The sequence below is a fragment of the Parasteatoda tepidariorum genome, chromosome 2 (assembly GCF_982258835.1).
Source record: "Parasteatoda tepidariorum strain Cologne lab strain chromosome 2, Ptep-v5.0, whole genome shotgun sequence".
NCBI classification, from domain to species: domain Eukaryota; kingdom Metazoa; phylum Arthropoda; class Arachnida; order Araneae; family Theridiidae; genus Parasteatoda; species Parasteatoda tepidariorum.
The window spans coordinates 96,965,524-96,984,211 of NC_141756.1; the positions used below are offsets into that span (position 1 = coordinate 96,965,524).

Consider the following 18,688-nt stretch of genomic DNA (forward strand, 5'->3'; position numbering starts at 1 on the left):
TGTCCCGCCTTTTCTGAAGAAGACATTTTAAAGCGAATGCCGAAGAATATTTTCAAAGCTGATCACTCATTCAGAAACTTTACAGTAGCTTCTATTTTTATCCCGTTTTAATTTTTTATTAATAATGTATTAAAACTTTGATAAACTAAAACATTTAAGTCTCAAATATATTTAAAGCTTTGAGTTCTTAAAAATGCCTCTTACCAGAATAATGATTATTTTTATAAATAAAATGTTTTTTTTTTCCTGAATAAATTGTGGAAACCGTGGTTTTTAAGTGATTTGTACCCCACAGAGATAATATGAAAATCGTTTTCAAATTGTCATCAATCGTTACTGGTGCCATTCCCGGTTTATAATTTTTATTTGAAACTTTTTAGCGGTTATGAGCTTTGCAAGTTCGTATTTATTCAAAATTTAAATATTTTAGAGATCGGAAAAAGAAAATTATTCATTAATACCGAATAAAGCTTCAGTTTGATATGAGAAGAAAAGGCGTTCACCTGATGAACCGTCACCGTTATTTTTAAATAGTTCGACATTTTTTCTATCTAATCTCATGTCTCTTCCCAGTCAAATAATTGTATTATTTAGATAATTACCTATAATTTTTAAGAAACTATGTGTGGAGAAGATTAAAGTGAATATTTTTATTTATTGAATACAAACATTTTTAATGATAATTAAAAAATGGCAACCCTAAGTCTTAGAGTAGCATAATGTACTGTTTTAAAATCATAACACCAGAGAGCAGCACTAAAGTTTTTGGAAGGAACTTCATTCTCTGATAAAACGATCCTTATCGTTAAAAAAAAATATCTTAAAATTAAAATAATAATAATAATAACCATTCATATTTTTAATATGTACCCTTTGTAATTTTATTTAAATATCATACAAGTCTTAAGGGTCCATACAAAAATACAAAATGTTTCACACACGAAAAAAAAAATCTTTAATGGCAAACGACATCTTAAATATACATTTGGAAAAAACGATATTTAATTTTATTATAATTAAATTTGAGCCAAACGATAATTATTAAAGTTCCAAATATTTGAAATTTTAAAATGAAACTTAATGGATTTCAAATTTTCAAATGTTAAAAGACGACCACTTTAAACTAGCATTCTAGGAACACTTTGAAGTAAATGTGAAAAAGTAAGTTTGTTTATTTATTTAAGCATACTTTCAAACTGAGACTTATTTGGTATTTATTTATTAATGTTATTTATTAAAAAAAGTTTCTTTAACCACTATTTTTGTTATGTTCAAAAAAAAGCATTAAAAAAAATTTCATTAGAAAAACTTTTACGAAAATTTTTAAGACTTTTTACGAAGACGAAGTAAAACAATAAAAAAAATGATTTGATGAAACAATGATTTCAATGTAGCGTTTTAAGTTGCTAGAATGTGGATGTACACAAACAACAAATATTCAAGGTGTTTACGTATACATTGTGTGCTGTACTTGCATAAGAGCTTTATTACACAAAATACTTTTTTTTACCCTCCTAGTGCCATATTAGGTTTTCCACAAGTTCCAAATATGATTTATTTTAAGTTATATTTATATTTTTGAAAGAATAAATTGTTATTTTTGAAAAATGATGCACTAACATTGAAGATGAAGAAAAACGAATCACAATTTAAAAAAATATTATTATATTAGTATATATAATAATTATAACATATAATTATTATTATATATAATAATTCATATTATTATATTTTAGTCTTGTTGAATTCTATGTAAACAGTGGTCAGTTTTAAAATATTCTAGTATGTTCACACTGGTCACCAAAACAAGATTTTTTTTGTAATTTTTTAAAAAAATTATAACATTTCAAAATATATATTTTATTTGCTTCAATTGATTTAAATTAGGCGGATATACACTGAGGTGGTAAAAGACATGGGATACATCTAAATATAGTGTCGGGCCTCTAAATATAGTAATACTATAAATATAAATACATCTAAATATAGTGTCAGCAATTAGACTTGGCATGGACTCAACCAAGTAGTTGGAAGTCTCTTGCAGAAATGTTCAGCGATGCAGTCACAATAGATGTCTAATTGCGAATTGTGCACGATATGACCTCTCGATTATATCCCATAAATGTTCGATGAGATTCATGTTGAATGATACAGGTGGCCAAATCATACGCTGGAATTGCCCAGAATGTCCTTTAAACCAGTCAGTGACATGGCGCATTATCGTCCATAAAAATTCCATTGTTGTTTGGATATATAAAGTCCATGGGATGGCTGCAAGAGGTTTTTAAGTAACTGATGAATGTCTTTGTCTATGATTGGTGCAATAAGACCATACCATGAAGAAGCAGCCCACACAATTATGGAGCCAACGCCAGCTTGCTCAGTGCCTTAAGTCTAAGGCATCGTGGAGTCTTCGTCAAACTCGTATTCTTCCATCAACTCTAACGAAGAGCTGGACGTGATATGCGGTTAGTAAAGGCACTCGAGTCGTAATTCTGCAGTCATATTCCATTGCAGGTGAAATTCGCCGCACAGTCCTAAGGGCACGTCTATCTCGCGTGCCTACCAGTGCATTACCCATTCGTAGATTTTGTACGCGATATTATTGTCATCTGTATTATATATATCTGTATAATGCCAAATGCATACTGCTATCTCATGACTTTTGTTACCTCAATGTATAATGTACAGAGCTGTGGTAGCTCAGGAGATAGTGCGTTCGTCATCCAATGAGGTAAACCGGGTTCGAATCCCACCGATGGCTGGTTGATACGAATTCCACACCCTGCTCTCATCGACCACAATGCTGACATTAAATATCCTCAGTGGTAGACGGGTCATGGGTTAGAGTCCCCTTGCCGTCAGGCAAACTGTGGGAGATTTTCGTCCTTTTCCTCCCCGTGTAACACAAATGCGGGTTAGTTCCATCAAGAAGTCCTCCACGAATGCAAATTTCTCCAAATACTTAATCCAGGATTTCCCTTGTCTTCTGGATTAGTTGCAAAATTACGAGGTTATGTAGGGGAACATCAGTAGTCGTAAACCCAAAATTGGGTCGGCTGTTCAACGAGGGTTATAAAATAAAAGGTATAATGAGCATAGAATTTTCCTTCCATTATTTTTTTCATAATTCACTTTATCTACAGAATTTTATAAAACTATTTTAAGTTCCTAAAATTCTTTTTTACCTGAAGGCATAATTGAAAACACTTCAATATTGATCAAAACGTTCTTCATATATACTATTAAAAATAAAATCGTCACTATTCATAATATTCTTCGATACCTACCAGTATATTCGAGGAAACTCTTCAATATTCATAAGTTCTTTTATATCTATAGTATTCATTAAAGCTATTCATTAATTATTAAAATATTCATTATCAATGAAACTTTCAATAAAATTCAATAAAACTCTTCACTTCAATGGCTAATTCTACCATAGCCATTGAAGTGACCATCTGATTTATTCTTGACAAAAATCTTTATTATAGATATAACGTGAAATGACATGTGCAGTCAATCCAATTTTTAAATCATGTGGATTTCTTGGAATCGATTATTATGAAGAAGTAAGAAATTTTGTATTTCTTAGTAAAGAAAATAAAAAATTATCAAATGACGGATTTAAGTACCGTGTAATTTAGTAAAGAAAATGAATATTTAAAATTTTTACCAAATAATTTCCTTCCTTCTTTAACTTCTCCATATTTTTTTCTGATAAAAATATTATAACATTTTTTTAATTTTCTTATCAAAGGTTTTAAGAAAAAAATATTTGTTAAATTTGTTCTCTCGCTGTATCAGAAACTACTCGTTCAATTCCCATGATATTATAAGAGTTTTCGCAATGATGCATCATATTTTATTTCTTCCTTTCATTTATTTTCTAATTTTAAATTTCGTATAGTCTTCAAAACACCAGAAGAGGTTGTTCCAATTTTGAGCCGTGAAACAAAAGTTCAAAGTTTAGAAAAATCATCAAATGTCTGGCTGAAATTTTTGTGCAATATTAAAAGATGTCATTTGAAAAGATTTAAATGTATTTATAACCTTCAATGCATTGTATTAAAGCTGCGTTATTTTCAATTATTCTGCCAGTTTCCAATTCCTTTTTTTTTTAAATGAAGTGCGTTTTTGTCTAAATAAGTCTAGTATTTATAAAATATAAGTAAATAATTGCACTAATTTTATGTATTCTCGAAAAATCGGCTTCCTGTCATAACTTTTTCTTGTTTAGACCACAGAGGCTTTTAGATCGAGGGTTGATTGTATTTCTTTTCAATAATTTAATATAGATAATGTGGTGAATCGAGTTCGAATCCCAGCGATTTCTGGTCGATACGAATTCCACATCCGGCTTGCACCAACCGCAGTGCTGACGTAAAATATCTTCCTTGGTATATGAATCATGGGTTAGAGTCCCCTGGCCGTCAGGCTAAGCGTGAGAGGTTTTCGTGGTTTTCCTCTTCATGTCACGCAAATGCGAGTTAGTTCCATCAAAAAGTCCTCCACGAAGACAAATTTCTTCCAATACTTGATCCGGGAGTTTTCTTGTCTTATGGATTGGATTAAAAATTAGAAGGCTATGGAGTTGAACTTTAGTAGTTGCAAATTCAGAAAATTAGGTTGGCTGTTCAATGCTGGTTATAAAATGTTAAAAAATTGATGCAAGTAAAAAAGGTAAAAATGAAATCGAAACTAAAATTTTTAAAAAATGAAATGCTGAGATGTTTTTCTGTATTCTAGAGAGTAGTTTCATAGAACTAAAGCGTTTGGTAATAAGAAAATAAATCTTTAGAGTCAAGATATGTTTCTAAAAATGCTTTTTTTTTAAACTAATATTTTATATAAAAGCACTTTAAAGAAAAATGGCTGCTGCCAATGAGAAATCAGTTTGCAAAAGACACTATTTACCACTTTAAAAAAAATAATTTCAAAAACATTTGTATTTTTTTTAACTTTAATTTAGATTTTGATCTTGTATATTCTTATTAAAAAGGATTCAAACATTTCTCGCTTGAATAAAGAATCTTATTGACCCTTTATAAGATTGCAACCAACTTCATTCATTTTTTTTAAATGTCGAAAACTTCCGGAGTATCCCTCTGTTTAGGTTGTGCCTACGAGGCGATATGTGAACAGGCTTGAAATTCTTGGAAGTTTCATTATTGTGTTTTTTTTTTTATTAAATTTACGCGAAATTTTATCATTTATAAATGTAATTTATAAATTCTAACAGGTCGAGAGCTGAAAATAAATTTAAGAAAGTTAACATCACCACATAAATAAAGTGTAGGGTTTGCCACGTTTTGAGCGTTATCTCTTGTTTGGCTATGAGTGTGTAAAATATCACTGGTTGCTATTTTTTTGGGTAGCATCATAGCATGCTTGCAAAGTCCTCCAAATACATTTGTTATTTGTTTCATTGACAGTTAAATTGTAAGGACGCGTTAGATTGTGAACACTACAAGTATAATAATACTGGATGGCATGTTTTTCCAAGCTTAAGCGTCAAAATCAATCGGAAGTAGTAACCCAGATGTCTTGCGGCGAACTTTAACACCTAGCACCACCTGTGCTTAGCTTTATTCGGTCAACCATCCATATGTTGAGCCGCGATGGCTCAGGGGATAGAGCGTTCGCCTTCCAATGAGGTTCGCCTTCCAACTCCGCATCCGGCTTGCACCGATCACAGTGCTGACGTGAAATATCCTCAGTGGTAGACGGATCATGGGTTAGAGTTCCCTTGCCGTGAGACTAACCGTGGAAGGTTCTCGTGGTCTTCCTCCCCATGTAGCGCAAATGCGGGTTAGCTCCACCAAAAAGTCATCCACGAAGGCAAATTTCTCCCAATAATTGATCCAGGAGTTCCCTTGTCTTCTGGATTGGTTCAAAACTACAAGGCTACGAAGTTAAACATTAGTAGTAGTGAACCCAAAAATTGGGTCGGCTGTTCAACGACGGATATAAAATATAAAATTAAAACCATCCATATGATTTGTACAGCCACCCCAGTTTATAACTTAATTTTAAAAAAAAACAGTGAAGGGCTTATATACAGAAGGGTAACAATAATGATGAAACAATAATGCATGGTATTGAAAATGGTAATAATAGGGAGCTATTTTCTCTTGTGCGCTATTTCTTCGTTCATTTTATCATATCCCATCCTGTTTATTTGTAGTTCGAAACACAGAATTAATAAATTCCCTTGTTTATAACAGTGGAAATTTACGTTTATGGTTAATTCTTTTCAGTAAGAGAAATTGGGGAAATCACACACCTTTTTTCCATACAAAAAGAATTGTTTAAAAAAAAATTTATTTTAGGCAATAAGCTAAATAAATTACTTTTCTAAACAAATTTCTAATAAATTTCTAACTAAATTTCTAATAAATTAAATAAATCTCTTTATCAATTTTAGTACCAAATCAATTTTAAGTAAGTCGATTAATTATAATCGTTAATATAATCTATAATGTAATCGATTTTAATAAATTGATTAACCGATTTTTGTACTAAATATATTTTAACTAGAAAAATGGCCCTATTAAAGTTAAAATATGTAGTGTTATTTTACATTTTGATCTTTTGAATCAAGAATTTTCTCTTCCTCTAGGTATCAGACACTTTTGAAGAGAATATTTCTGATGCGCTCATACCGGAAACTTCTGTTTTATCTGTAGATAACTATTTGAAAAACATTAAGGTACCAGGCAGAAGACTTTGGAAAGAATGTAATTTATTTTTTCATTTGAATTTATTCTTTTCGCGGTTTCATAGAACATAGAATATTTAGATATGTTCCTGAACATGAAATTAGTCTATTTAAAACAAAAAAAAATTTGACAATGCTTTTCTCGATTAAGTATTATTACAGTTTTATTAATGTCTTTGGAATTTCCAAAACAATATATTTAGATTAAATTTTGCTTCGTTTGATTTGTCAAATTGATGCACTGAACCTGAAAAGAAAATGCGACAGAATTTATAGTATTTAGTAACTTATCAATGCCTTTTTATTCAACAGTAATTATATATGTACAGTAATTATATATGTACAGTAATTATATATGTACAGTAATTATATATAACAGTAATTATATATGTAATTATATATGTACAGTATGATACATACTTTTTGAAGCATACAAATAAAGTGAATAATCTAAAGAGAAAAAGTACTTGAATTTTTTTTTTTTAATTTTGCTTTATAGTTGAAATAGAAGTAAGAATTCGATATATTTAAAATATTTGAGCGCGTGAATGATTACAACAGAAACAAGCTAGGGACATGAAAAAAACACAGTTTTTAACAACAACAAAAAGAGCAAGAAATCAATAGCAGAAAAAAAGTGGTGGCAGAGGGTTGAATTTGCTTTGTTTGATTTATTAAATTAATGTACTGATACTGAGCCTAAAAAGAAATCGCGTAAGAACTTATAGTATTTTGTAACTTATCAATGTATTTTTCTTCAACATAATTAAATATAGAGAATCCTTGCACTGAAAGTACGAGGCGCTTCCAGAAAGTAAGTTTTCCCAATTTATAAAAAAAAGAACTCACACTTTCAGAATCATATTTACTGGCAACAAGTACACCAATGTTTAAGTTATTTTTCAACTTAGCCACCACCAGAATTGTAACATTTGGCGTATCGTGGGATCAACTTTTGTATCCCTCTGTCATAGAACTCTGCCGACAGTGAATGGAACCAGCGTGTGACAGACGTCTACCGTTACCGTCACCGTTATTGCGAAACACTGCGAAAATTGTGACTTTCCATTCAAAACAAGAGTCGTGGAATGTTTACAGCAGGTGTTGCGCTCCTCCATGACAATGCTTGTCCACATACGGCATGACGCAGAGCAGCTGTTTTGACGGAATTTAGCTGGGAGTTGTTTGATCATCCACCCTACAGCCCTGATATTACTCCCAGTGATTTTCACGTTTTCTTGCACCTCCAGAAATTCTTGTCCTCCGGTGAGCGTTTTGGCAATGACGAGGAAGTGAAGACGTCTGTCACGGCTTGGTTCCATTCACAGGCGGCAGAGTTCTACGACAGAGGGATACAAAAGTTGATTCCACGATATGACAAGTGTCTCAATTCTGGTGGTGGATATGTTGAAAAATAGCTCAAACATTGCTGCACTTGTTGCCAATAAATATGTTCCTAAAAGTGCGAGTTCGTTTTTCTCATAAATTAGGGAAAGTTACTTTCTGGATGCGCCTCGTATATATCGAAAGTACGTCAATATGTGTTTTTTTTTTAAATATAAAAATAAAACGAATAATCTAAAGCAAAAAAGTATTTAATTATTTTTTTTTTAAATTTTGCTTTATAGTTAAAATATAACAAAAATTCGATATGTTTCAAATATTTGAACTCGTGAAAAATTGCATTGGGAGCAAATTCGGTACATGAAAAAAAAACAGTTTTTAACGAAAAAAAGAGCAAGAAATAAATAGCAGATAAAACACAAAAGAAAAAGTGGTAGCAAAGTGGTTAAGGAATAGGAAAAGAAGGCAAATCGGAACAAAATGCGTATCCAAGCACAATGCAGAACTGAAGTGGAACTGAGTTCATTCGGCGTTGATATGATTCAAGCAAGACAGGTATCAAGATGAGCAGATGTGGCGAAAATAGAAAGAGCTTCGTTATTCACGAATTTTATACTCAAGGTGCAAACAATGCATGGTAGTTGATGATTTGTCAATTTCTTGAATATGGTTTCTGCTCCAATATGTCTCCCTTTGCCAACGTCAATTCTTTTGTTTTTTATCCTTGTAAGTTTCACTTCTGCTTTCGGTTGGCAATTTCGCCTTTTATTGCTCTTAACATACTTCTATTCTTACCACACATGAATGATCTTAATAAAGAGCGTCATCATCTTGTGCTCGAAGAATGCTTGGCTTACTTCCAATTCAATTATGAAGCAGAAAATGTGTCTTTTTTAAACGTATACTCAATATATCATTGTATTAAAATATATAACTGTATATAGCATACATTACTGTATTAAAGTCATGTCCGATATTTTTTATCTATACCATTTTAAAAACATTTCTTTTGAATAAAAATATTATTAATCGTTTTATTGAACTTTTTTATTAGTTTTAAAGCATGTATGATTGTATTCGCAAATGTTTTTAGTTCAACCAGATACAGAATTTCTACTGGATGAAGCTAAAAAGCTGGAGGATTTCTTAACAGGACCTTCCATTCCAGATATAAAAATTCCCAACCCACTCATCAAGTAAGTTTACTATCCTATTAGGCGTAAGAATTTTTGATTCATACCAATTATCATGAAATTTAGTTCTTCTATGTTTCCCCTAAAATCTTTCAATCGTGTAATCTTCTTTGGTAAATGCATGTTAATAATCAAGCCTTACGATGTTAATTTTGCCTCTGTTTCTCATAATCCATTTAAATATAACTAGGAGGCTTCACCCCCTGCTCGCTGGCGCTCGCTAAATCCCAGAACTGCTTTCGCAGCTCATTTTGGATTGCTTCGCAATCCGATGCTCGCTTTGCTCGCTCATTGGATACGTTCTTAACGTCTAGCTTTTGTATACTTTTTTGAACACTGAAGTTCCGAAAACTTTTCGCTGTAGAAAATTCTAAACCTGTGCATTTCAATATTAGTTTGAAATTGAAAACAGTTCGCATATTTTTCTTAATCACACTATTCTAAATTTCAGTTGTTGAGAAAAGTAACTTTTGTAAGTTTTGTTTTAAAGTCTTTCCCAACAAAGGGCTAAAACCATGTGTTGTAAAACAATATGAAATAGTACTGAACACCGGATGTAAAGCATCGGCTTCGATGAAGATAATTTTGTGAGAATGTTTTTAATAATTCGGTGAGAATTCACCCGATTAGACATATGATACTCACTACGTGCTCTTGCGCGCCGAAGCCTATCATTTAAAACGTATTAGCGTTTTATATAATATAGATTAGCCATATGATGCTCACTACGTGCTCTTGCGCGCCGAATCCTATTAATTAAAAATGAAAACTGTTGCCAACGCGAGAAAAGAAATATCATCGGTTTTATTGATACATACGTACGTATTAGCGTTTTATATAATGCTAGGAGGCTCCGCCCGCTGCTTGCTAACGCTCGCCAACCCCCGAGAATTGCTACGCAATCCTATGTGGTTCACGCCGTGAACCATGGCTCGCTGCGCTCGCTCGCCAATGAACACAATGTTCTAGCTCAAAGACATAATATATTATCATCAAAGACATAGTATTTTATCATCAAAGACATAGTATTGTACTTATGTAGAAGAATTCTACCAATGTTCTTATTGGCTTTTAAAAAAGTATATTAGCTATTTAGATTGTACATGGTGAAAAAATCAAAACATTAGCTAAATAAGAAACATATTAGCAAAATAAACTATCAAATATTGCTTCACTAATATTCTGCATTTTAAAGCGTGAAAATTCAATGCATAAAAACGCGAAATATAAAAAAATTCAATGCATTCAATACAAACACTTAAACGTTTTTTAGACGTTAAGGTAGCTCCCAGTAGAAAAATATCAATTCAACAGCGGCCTTTTAAAGCATTCTCACTTCAATTAATTAATTCCTAATTGGGTATAATATAGCCTACGTCACAGGTTGTGTTGTTCCTACTAAATTTAACCCATGAACGGCATTTTCTGCGAGCCTAACTTCAAGCCACAAATAAACAAACGAAGTGTTCGATCGTTTAAATAGCTGCTCGCCTGATTTTATTGCATTATAAAGAAAAGTTATTGAAACTAAATACAACTAAATAAACAACAACAACTAAAACAAATAACAACAACTACTAATAACAATAACTAAATAAACAACAACTAAATTCCATTCGTTTAGCATTGCGTCATATGTTGTTCCTACTAAATCGAAGTAGTTGTGTTTTTTTCATATTATACCCAATTGAGTTTAAATTAAATATTGTCATGATTTTAGTGCATGAATCTGAATTGAACAACCTGATAATGCTCACTCTGGTTATTGTTATCTGGTTGCTCACTACGTGCTCTTGCGCGCCGTATCCAATCAATTAAAAATGAAAACTGTTGCCAGCGCGAGAAAAGAAATATCATCGGTTTTATTGATACATACATACATACGTACGTATTAGCGTTTTATATAATATAGATAGATTAGAACACATGAGTTTAGACCAGAGAATTTTAGGTCTTGCAAAGTAGTGAACTGATGCAATAAAATATTAGTTACACGTGATAATTATTATATTTAAATACATTAATAATAATTATAATAATTATATATATATATATATATATATATATATATATATATATATATATATATATATATATATATATATATATATATATATATATATATATATATATATATATATATATATATATATATATATATATATATATATATATATATATATATATATATATATATATATATATATATATATATATATATATATATATATAAATGTAGCGAATACAAGTGAAAAAATTACAGAAGAGTGAAAAAAGGTGAAAAAAAGAAAAATAATAATAAAAATAGCAAAAAACCGGGAAAATTTTTTTAGAAAAATCCCGAAAATGAAAGATATAGTCTTTTCTTCAGCTCACACAATTATATCCGAAAAAAAGAGTGCTTTCTAATATTGCATCAATATAACCAAAGTAAAATATATCAATACAAAGGTATGAGAAGCATTCAAAAAATTTTACAAAAAAATTACAACAAATAAAATAGAACACAACACAATACGTAAAAATATCTCGTTAAAACAGAATATATATATATATATATATATATATATATATATATATGTAATACCCAAAAAATGACAAATGGTGCTATTTTACGCTAATATAGTCAACTAAGCAACAAAACCAACAAAACATGGCTAACCCTAAGCTTTATTTATGCTCCGATATAAATTTTGCTAAATTTGTTTCAGACTCACGACCAGTTAGAATTCATAAATTTAAAAAAAATCTTATGAATGATAAAATTAAGCGTCAATTGAAACACAAATCGTAATAATAAAACTTCCAAGAATATTAAGCCTGTTTGCACATCGACTAGTAAGCATAACATGGGCGGAGGGATACACCGGAAGTCTTCTGAATTTCTTCCGATTTTAGAAAGCTTGTTATTGTTTACATTCAGTCAACCATACATTAAACAATTGAAATAGTTATGTTATTGCTCACATCGATTGCAATCTAAATAGTCATTGCACCAAAGTCATATTATAATTTTTTATGGAAACGAATTCTTTGCAGAATTATGTGCTTTGTTTCGGCGCTTAATTATTATTATCATTTTTTTAGCTTTAATAATGATTTTGAAAGAAAATTCAGTGATGAAATTCCTTTGGAAGAGAACAATGAGCGTAGTTTCATGTCTGATGAACTCTTACTAGGTTGTTAGAACATTTATTCTTTTTATTTATCTTTGATTTTATTTGTTCATTTAGTTTATATTACGGATGTAAATAGTTTTCAGGCTAATAATCTTTAATAAGCACAAAAAATTTTAACGAAGCTCTTTGGTGTAGGGACAAAAAATGGGTTAATGTGGTGAAATTTGATACTTCTATCATGATATCTTATAGCATGCCGTAAAATCCATTTAATCACTTAAATTTACTTTTCACTTTTGTATATTTTAACTAAATGTGTGGTAAAAAGAATATTGAAAATCAGAATTTTCGCTAAACCTTTGTCCCAAGAACGGAAAAATTAATCAAATGAATTACTTAAAGACCGTATATTTTGGTTTTATTAACTAGAATTGTGGTGATTTCACCAGAAATGTTATTGCCATATTGTATGGTAATTTTACTTGAGTTTTTTTTTTCCTCAATGCAGTATCGCTTTAAATTCACTACGGAAAAAACGAAACTAAAGCCCACCACTTTTGAATTTAGATAAAAACACTATTTTATTCATTATTTGAAAGCTGTACAGATCTTGGCTAAATTATTAGATGCACTTTAAGATTCCATGTAAAATCTTAATTACCAGGTGATACTATACAGCTTTATTGTTTTTACGAGATTGAAACCTTGTTAACGTTCGTGTATCAATAGATTAAGTTAGACGATATATAATATAAATTCGACTATTGGATAAATTAGACGATATATTGTATAGATATCGAATAATTTTATAACAGGTTTAATATTAGTATATTATAATAATTAGTGCAAATTATTATTATTAAACTGTTTTAATAATTACATGTTTCGCAAGAGTTTTATAATTAAACATGCATGTAATGGGTTTTTATTCGGAGATTTTTTGTATACTTCCTATTTGCATTTATTTTTAACGTATTGCATTAAAATGTTAACCAATTGATACACGAACATAAACAATTGTAAACTGGTTTCATCCGCTTAAAAACAATAATACCGTATAATATCAAATGATAATTAAGATTTTTTTATAGAATCTTATAGTGCGTCTAATAATTTGGCCAAGGACTGTATAATACAAAATATTTAAAAAAAAATTTTAAAAATTTATAAAACTTATCTTAAGCTTTTTGTGTTTTGGTATCTTTTAAATAAGTTTTATTTATAACCTCTTTTTTTTCCCCAGGTCACTGTCCTCTTATTGAAGTGCCTGTTATTCCTTTTACTCTGCTAAAATACAAACCAAAGTTACTACCCCTGTCAAAACTACTTGAAACTCTTCCTGTCATGGAGATTGAAGACATTTTCGATGATGTTGTTATCGATTATTCTTTTCAAAATATCGATATCAGTTTGCTGTAAGTGATTAATCAATATTTGCACTGTTAGAAATTTTTCCGAAGAAATGGCTAAATAATAATCTATTTAATTGTTATTTTACAATATTTAATTTTGCGGCGAATCCCAGTCGATACGAATTCCGCATCCTGTTTGCGCTGACCACAGTGCTGACGTGAAATATCCTCAGTGGTAAACGGATCATGGGTTAGAGTCCCCCTGCCCTCAAGCTAACCGTTGGAGGTTCTCGTGGTCTTCCTCTCCATGTAACGCAAATGCGGATTAGCACCATCAAAAAGTCCTCCACGAAGGCAAATTTTTCCCAATGCTCGATCCAGGAGTTCCCTTGCCTTCTGGATAGGGTTCAAAATTACAAGGCTACGGAGTTGAACATCAGTGATCGTAAACCTATAAAATTGGGTCGGCTGTTCAACGACAGTTATAAAAAAAAAATATTTAAACCAAACAGACAAATAACCATAAATAAGATGATAATGAAACTATTAACTGTGAGAAAAATCGTTTATTAACTATTTTTACCTCAAACTGTTAAACAACGAGTATTTTATTGCTCCAACTGAGCACACCTAATGAAGCAACTTAGTTCCTTGCCACTGCGTACATATTATAGCCGAGAGAGCTAATCTGCCAATCTCATGATCGGTAGAACGGGGGTTCGAATCACAGCGTTGATACCTCCATTCCCTTTAACACACATGAAGAATATCCAGTGTCCCGCACTCTCCAATGCCCATTATCTTACGAGAAGCCTAGCTGCTATTTTCAGTTAAATGTCTTTTTTATGGTTTTGAAACCATGGTAGCTGTAAATGGTTAAAAAACCCGCATAGTTTCGTATTCATGATTTTATAACCATACTAGTTATAAACGGTTTCAAAAGAGCAGAAGTGAAAAATACTCTTTACTGTAAACTTTACGGTTAATCGGATGGACAGACTGCTGTCGGTTATTCTACCATAATTTCAGAATGAAAATTCCAACAGTGTGGGGAAAAGAACGTGACAAGAGAATTTTTTATTGAATATTCGTGTTGCTTAAACGAATAAAAATTGAGCCCTTTTATCAGTATGGTTTTATTAAATTTTTTAAAAATTCATAAATGTCTACTAAGTATATCCTGTTTTTATTTTTTGTTTTATTTGAAAAGTGTTTTCACGGAAGTAAAAGAGTAATAATTAAAAAAGAGGGAGAGTTTTATACTAGTAAACTAAGTAAATAAATAATCTTGAGAAACTGAAGCGGTGAGAATAAAAATTTTCATTCGCTCCAAAAAAAAAATTATTTTTTCTTTTTTTTAATGGTGGACTCCTGGGATGCATTGTCTCATTGGTCTCTTATGCCAGAACTGCTACTCTCTTCTCGTTACCCAGTGGGCAAATGTGGCAAAGCCACGGCGGTGGAGCAGCGTCACCCACGTCACACAACCACAAACCCGTTTATACGACGGGTCACATTCACACAATCACACAAGGAAGAAAGGACATAGAACACAAAGAGAGAAGGAAACATCCACGCCCTGAGCAGGATTCGAACCCGCAACCATCGGCTCCGGAGTCAGGCACGCTAACCACTCGGCCACCTGGTCGGCAAATAAATAAATTGGATCGTGGAAATGCATTTCACCCTGATTTGACCTTCTCGGCCACTGTGGTTTTTCTAGTTCTGTACATTTTTGAAGCGAAAGAAGTATTTAATCAAATAATAAACTAGCTATTACAACTGTAAGATGAAAAATAAATATATATATATATATCATAGCTACATACCATACAACTTTTCTTGGAAGTTTTATACAATTGTAATGGTTCAAAATGACGTTAAGTTTAAGTATTGTTATTGCCATTTTCAAAAATCAGTTTCTATATTTGTCTTATATACATATATATACAATGTAAATTCTTTTTACGGTTAAATACTTGAATTCCATCTTTGGCAAATCATAATAAACTAAATACAATTTTTTTGCTTGAAAACTAATTTTACAAAATTTTATAATTTTCCTTTTACTTTACTTAACCAAAATTTGCGCTGATTAACAATTAGTTTGCGAGTATATCACGAAAAGAGTATAGCAGGGAACGAAAAAAGTCCATTTTCTCGTTTGTAGTTATTGCAACGCGATTTTTTTTCTTTGAAGATATATAATTTATTTTTATAAGATATACGAGATAAATAATATGACGTGAGTTAATTTCTTTTCTGTTTTTACTATAAATTTGTATGATACTCATTAAATTAAGTTTTTTTTGTAACTGTTAATAATTTACATTTCGATTTAAAGTTGTTGCTCTTAAAAAAATCAAGAATCGGTTTTTTCCTTTCAGTTTTTGAAGGGCATAAAACCCTATAAAATGTATCATAGTTATGTAAAACCATTAATATGAAAACTAGTTATGACAACCATTAATACTTCACATCAATGGCTATCAAATTATATAAACTCCTGTTTGTGAAAATTGCAACACCATGAAGGAATCGTCATAATTGAATGAAATTTACTACACGGTTGAGTGGTAGTGATGCAAATACACTGGTTATCATAAATTAAGGAAAAATCACAAAAATAGCGATAACTCTTTCAAAAGTAAGCCAAACCGTGCAAAATTTGCATATGTTGTCCACTAAGAGTAGCTGAGTAAAATTGCAATATGCAAATTAGTGGCGCTGCACTCGGCTTACGTCATCTGCCTGGAGCATAGAAGTCCAAGTTTGAGAGAAAGCACACAAATTTTACTGTGATTGCGACATTGAAAATCTGAGATAGCCAATTCGTAATAATGACCTCTAGGCATCATTTGCCTGAAGAACTACGATGGAGAGCCATCGGGAGACTAGAGGCAGGGCAGAGTCAATCAGAAGTGGCCAGATGGCTAAATGTGAGTCCATCTGTGGTTCATAGACTTTGGAGGCAATTTCAAACCACAGATTCGGCATCTAGGAGGTTCAGTCAAGGACGGCCAACTGTTACGACCAGTGCCGATGACCGATATTTGACATTAAGTGCACGCAGGAATAGAACCGCTACTCCGACACATCTTAGATCCTCTCTTGCTGCAGCCACCGGAAGGTTGGTGTCAACGTCAACTGTGCGCAGAAGGCTCCACGAAGGTGGTCTGTATGCGAGACGACCAGCCATTTGCATGCCGCTCACATCACGCCATAGGAGAGACCGTTTGCAGTGGGCCCGACAACATGTCCACTGGACGTCAGATCAATGGAGGCCTGTTCTCTTTACGGATGAGTCCAGGTTTAGTCTAGAAAGTGACAGTAGACGTTATTTGATATGGAGAGAACCTGGGACCCGTTATCATCCATCAAACATCCGTGAAAGAGATGCATACGGAAGAGGCAGTGTCTGTGTTTGGGGAGGCATATCCTTAGGAGGGCGCACATACCTCCATGTCTTTCCAAGGGGAACCGTGAATGCTCAGGTTTATCGAGACAACATCCTTGATGCTTATGTGCGCCCATATGCCGGGGCAATTGGTGATTGCTTCCTGTTACAGGACGATAATGCAAGACCACACAGAGCTCGCATTGTTGATGATTATCTTCAACAGGAAACAATTACTCGCATGGAGTGGCCAGCTCGATCCCCGGACTTGAATCCTATCGAGCACGTTTGGGATGCTCTAGGGAGGCGTGTATCTGCCATCAATCCACCCCCTCAGACCCTTGCCACGCTTGCAACTGCTTTACAAGAGCAATGGCTCTCACTTCCTATTGAACTGATAGACCGCATAATTGAAAGCATCACACATCGCTGTTTGTGCTGTATTGCTTCTGGAGGGAATCATATTCCATATTAAAGGTACTTTTTCTATTGCAAACCGATACTTCCAATTTGTTTATTTTATACATGTGCTAATTTCTATACTACTATTAATGTCTGATAATTTCTTTTTATGTTGTTTAATACCTTACTATGTGTTGTATATTGTGGGTAAGTTTCATAAAATTCCATGTGTAATTTCTTGAGTTATCGCGATTTTTGTGAATTTTCCTTAATTTATGATAACCAGTGTATATGATTAAACTTTCAAAGCAAACAAACAATAACAAGAGATCGAAATCAGTATTTTGTGTAACCACCACGCACCGCAGTATATGGAGTCAAGAAAATTTTGAATGTCTGTCTGAGGAAGAACATTCCATATAGTTTGCATGCGTACCCAAAGTTCGTCTGTAGAAGCAACAGGACGAGGATCACGAGCGTGGCACCGACCAACGAAATAACACACATGTTCAATCGGCGACGTATCTGGAGAATACGCAGGCCAAGGAAGAAGCTGTACCTGCCGCAATGCAGGGAAGGATTGAACAGTCCTAGCAATATGAGGGCGGGCATTGCTTGTTGAAATACAGCGTCTGACAAGGCTTGAAGGAAGGGAACAGCTTGGGGCTGTAAAACTTCACTGATGTACCGGTTGTTGTTCAGATTACCCACAATTCGTAGCAATTGAGATCGTCCATGATATGCTATGGCACCCCAGACCATAACTCCGGGTGTTTGTCCACTGTGGCGTTCGATAATGCACTCCGGAAGGTGGCGTTCACAGGCATAGCGTCTGACACGAATGTGGCCAGTATGGTACCACAAATTAAAGCGGGATTCGTCAGAAAACACGGTATGCTGCCAATCAGTACGCCAGTCCTTATGCTGATTGGCCCATTGTAGCCGCAGGCGGATATGGTTCAGCGTGAGGGTTATCCTGTATAAAGGAGTCCTTGCGCGTAGTCCACGCTGCAGTTGACCTCTACGAATTGATGAAGCACACAATGAAACACCTGTAGCTATGGACCACTGTGCTGCCAGTTGTCTAGAGGGAGCCATACGGTCTGTCAGCGCCATGTGGACCAGGTGTCTATCATCGCGAGCTGACGTGACATTTCGGG

General features: G+C 32.8%; 1 protein-coding gene across 1 annotated transcript; it reads left to right on the forward strand.

Moving 5' to 3' along the window:
* Positions 1-3,500: 3,500 nt before the first annotated feature.
* Positions 3,501-12,445, forward strand: LOC139424911 (uncharacterized). Its single transcript, XM_087156659.1, has 4 exons — positions 3,501-3,572; positions 6,623-6,740; positions 9,159-9,261; positions 12,367-12,445. The coding sequence occupies exons 1-4, from the start codon at positions 3,507-3,509 to the stop codon at positions 12,443-12,445; spliced, it is 366 nt and encodes a 121-aa protein (XP_087012785.1). The 5' UTR covers positions 3,501-3,506.
* Positions 12,446-18,688: the final 6,243 nt, after the last annotated feature.

Excerpts from the sequence above, each read along its gene's own strand:
- LOC139424911 (XM_087156659.1), top strand. The coding sequence starts at position 3,507 with ATGACATGTGCAGTCAATCCAATTTTTAAATCATGTGGATTTCTTGGA. Across the intron at positions 3,573-6,622 it reads GAATCGATTATTATGAAGAA|GTATCAGACACTTTTGAAGA; the intron begins GTAAGAAATTTT and ends CTCTTCCTCTAG. Across the intron at positions 6,741-9,158 it reads CAGAAGACTTTGGAAAGAAT|TTCAACCAGATACAGAATTT; the intron begins GTAATTTATTTT and ends AAATGTTTTTAG.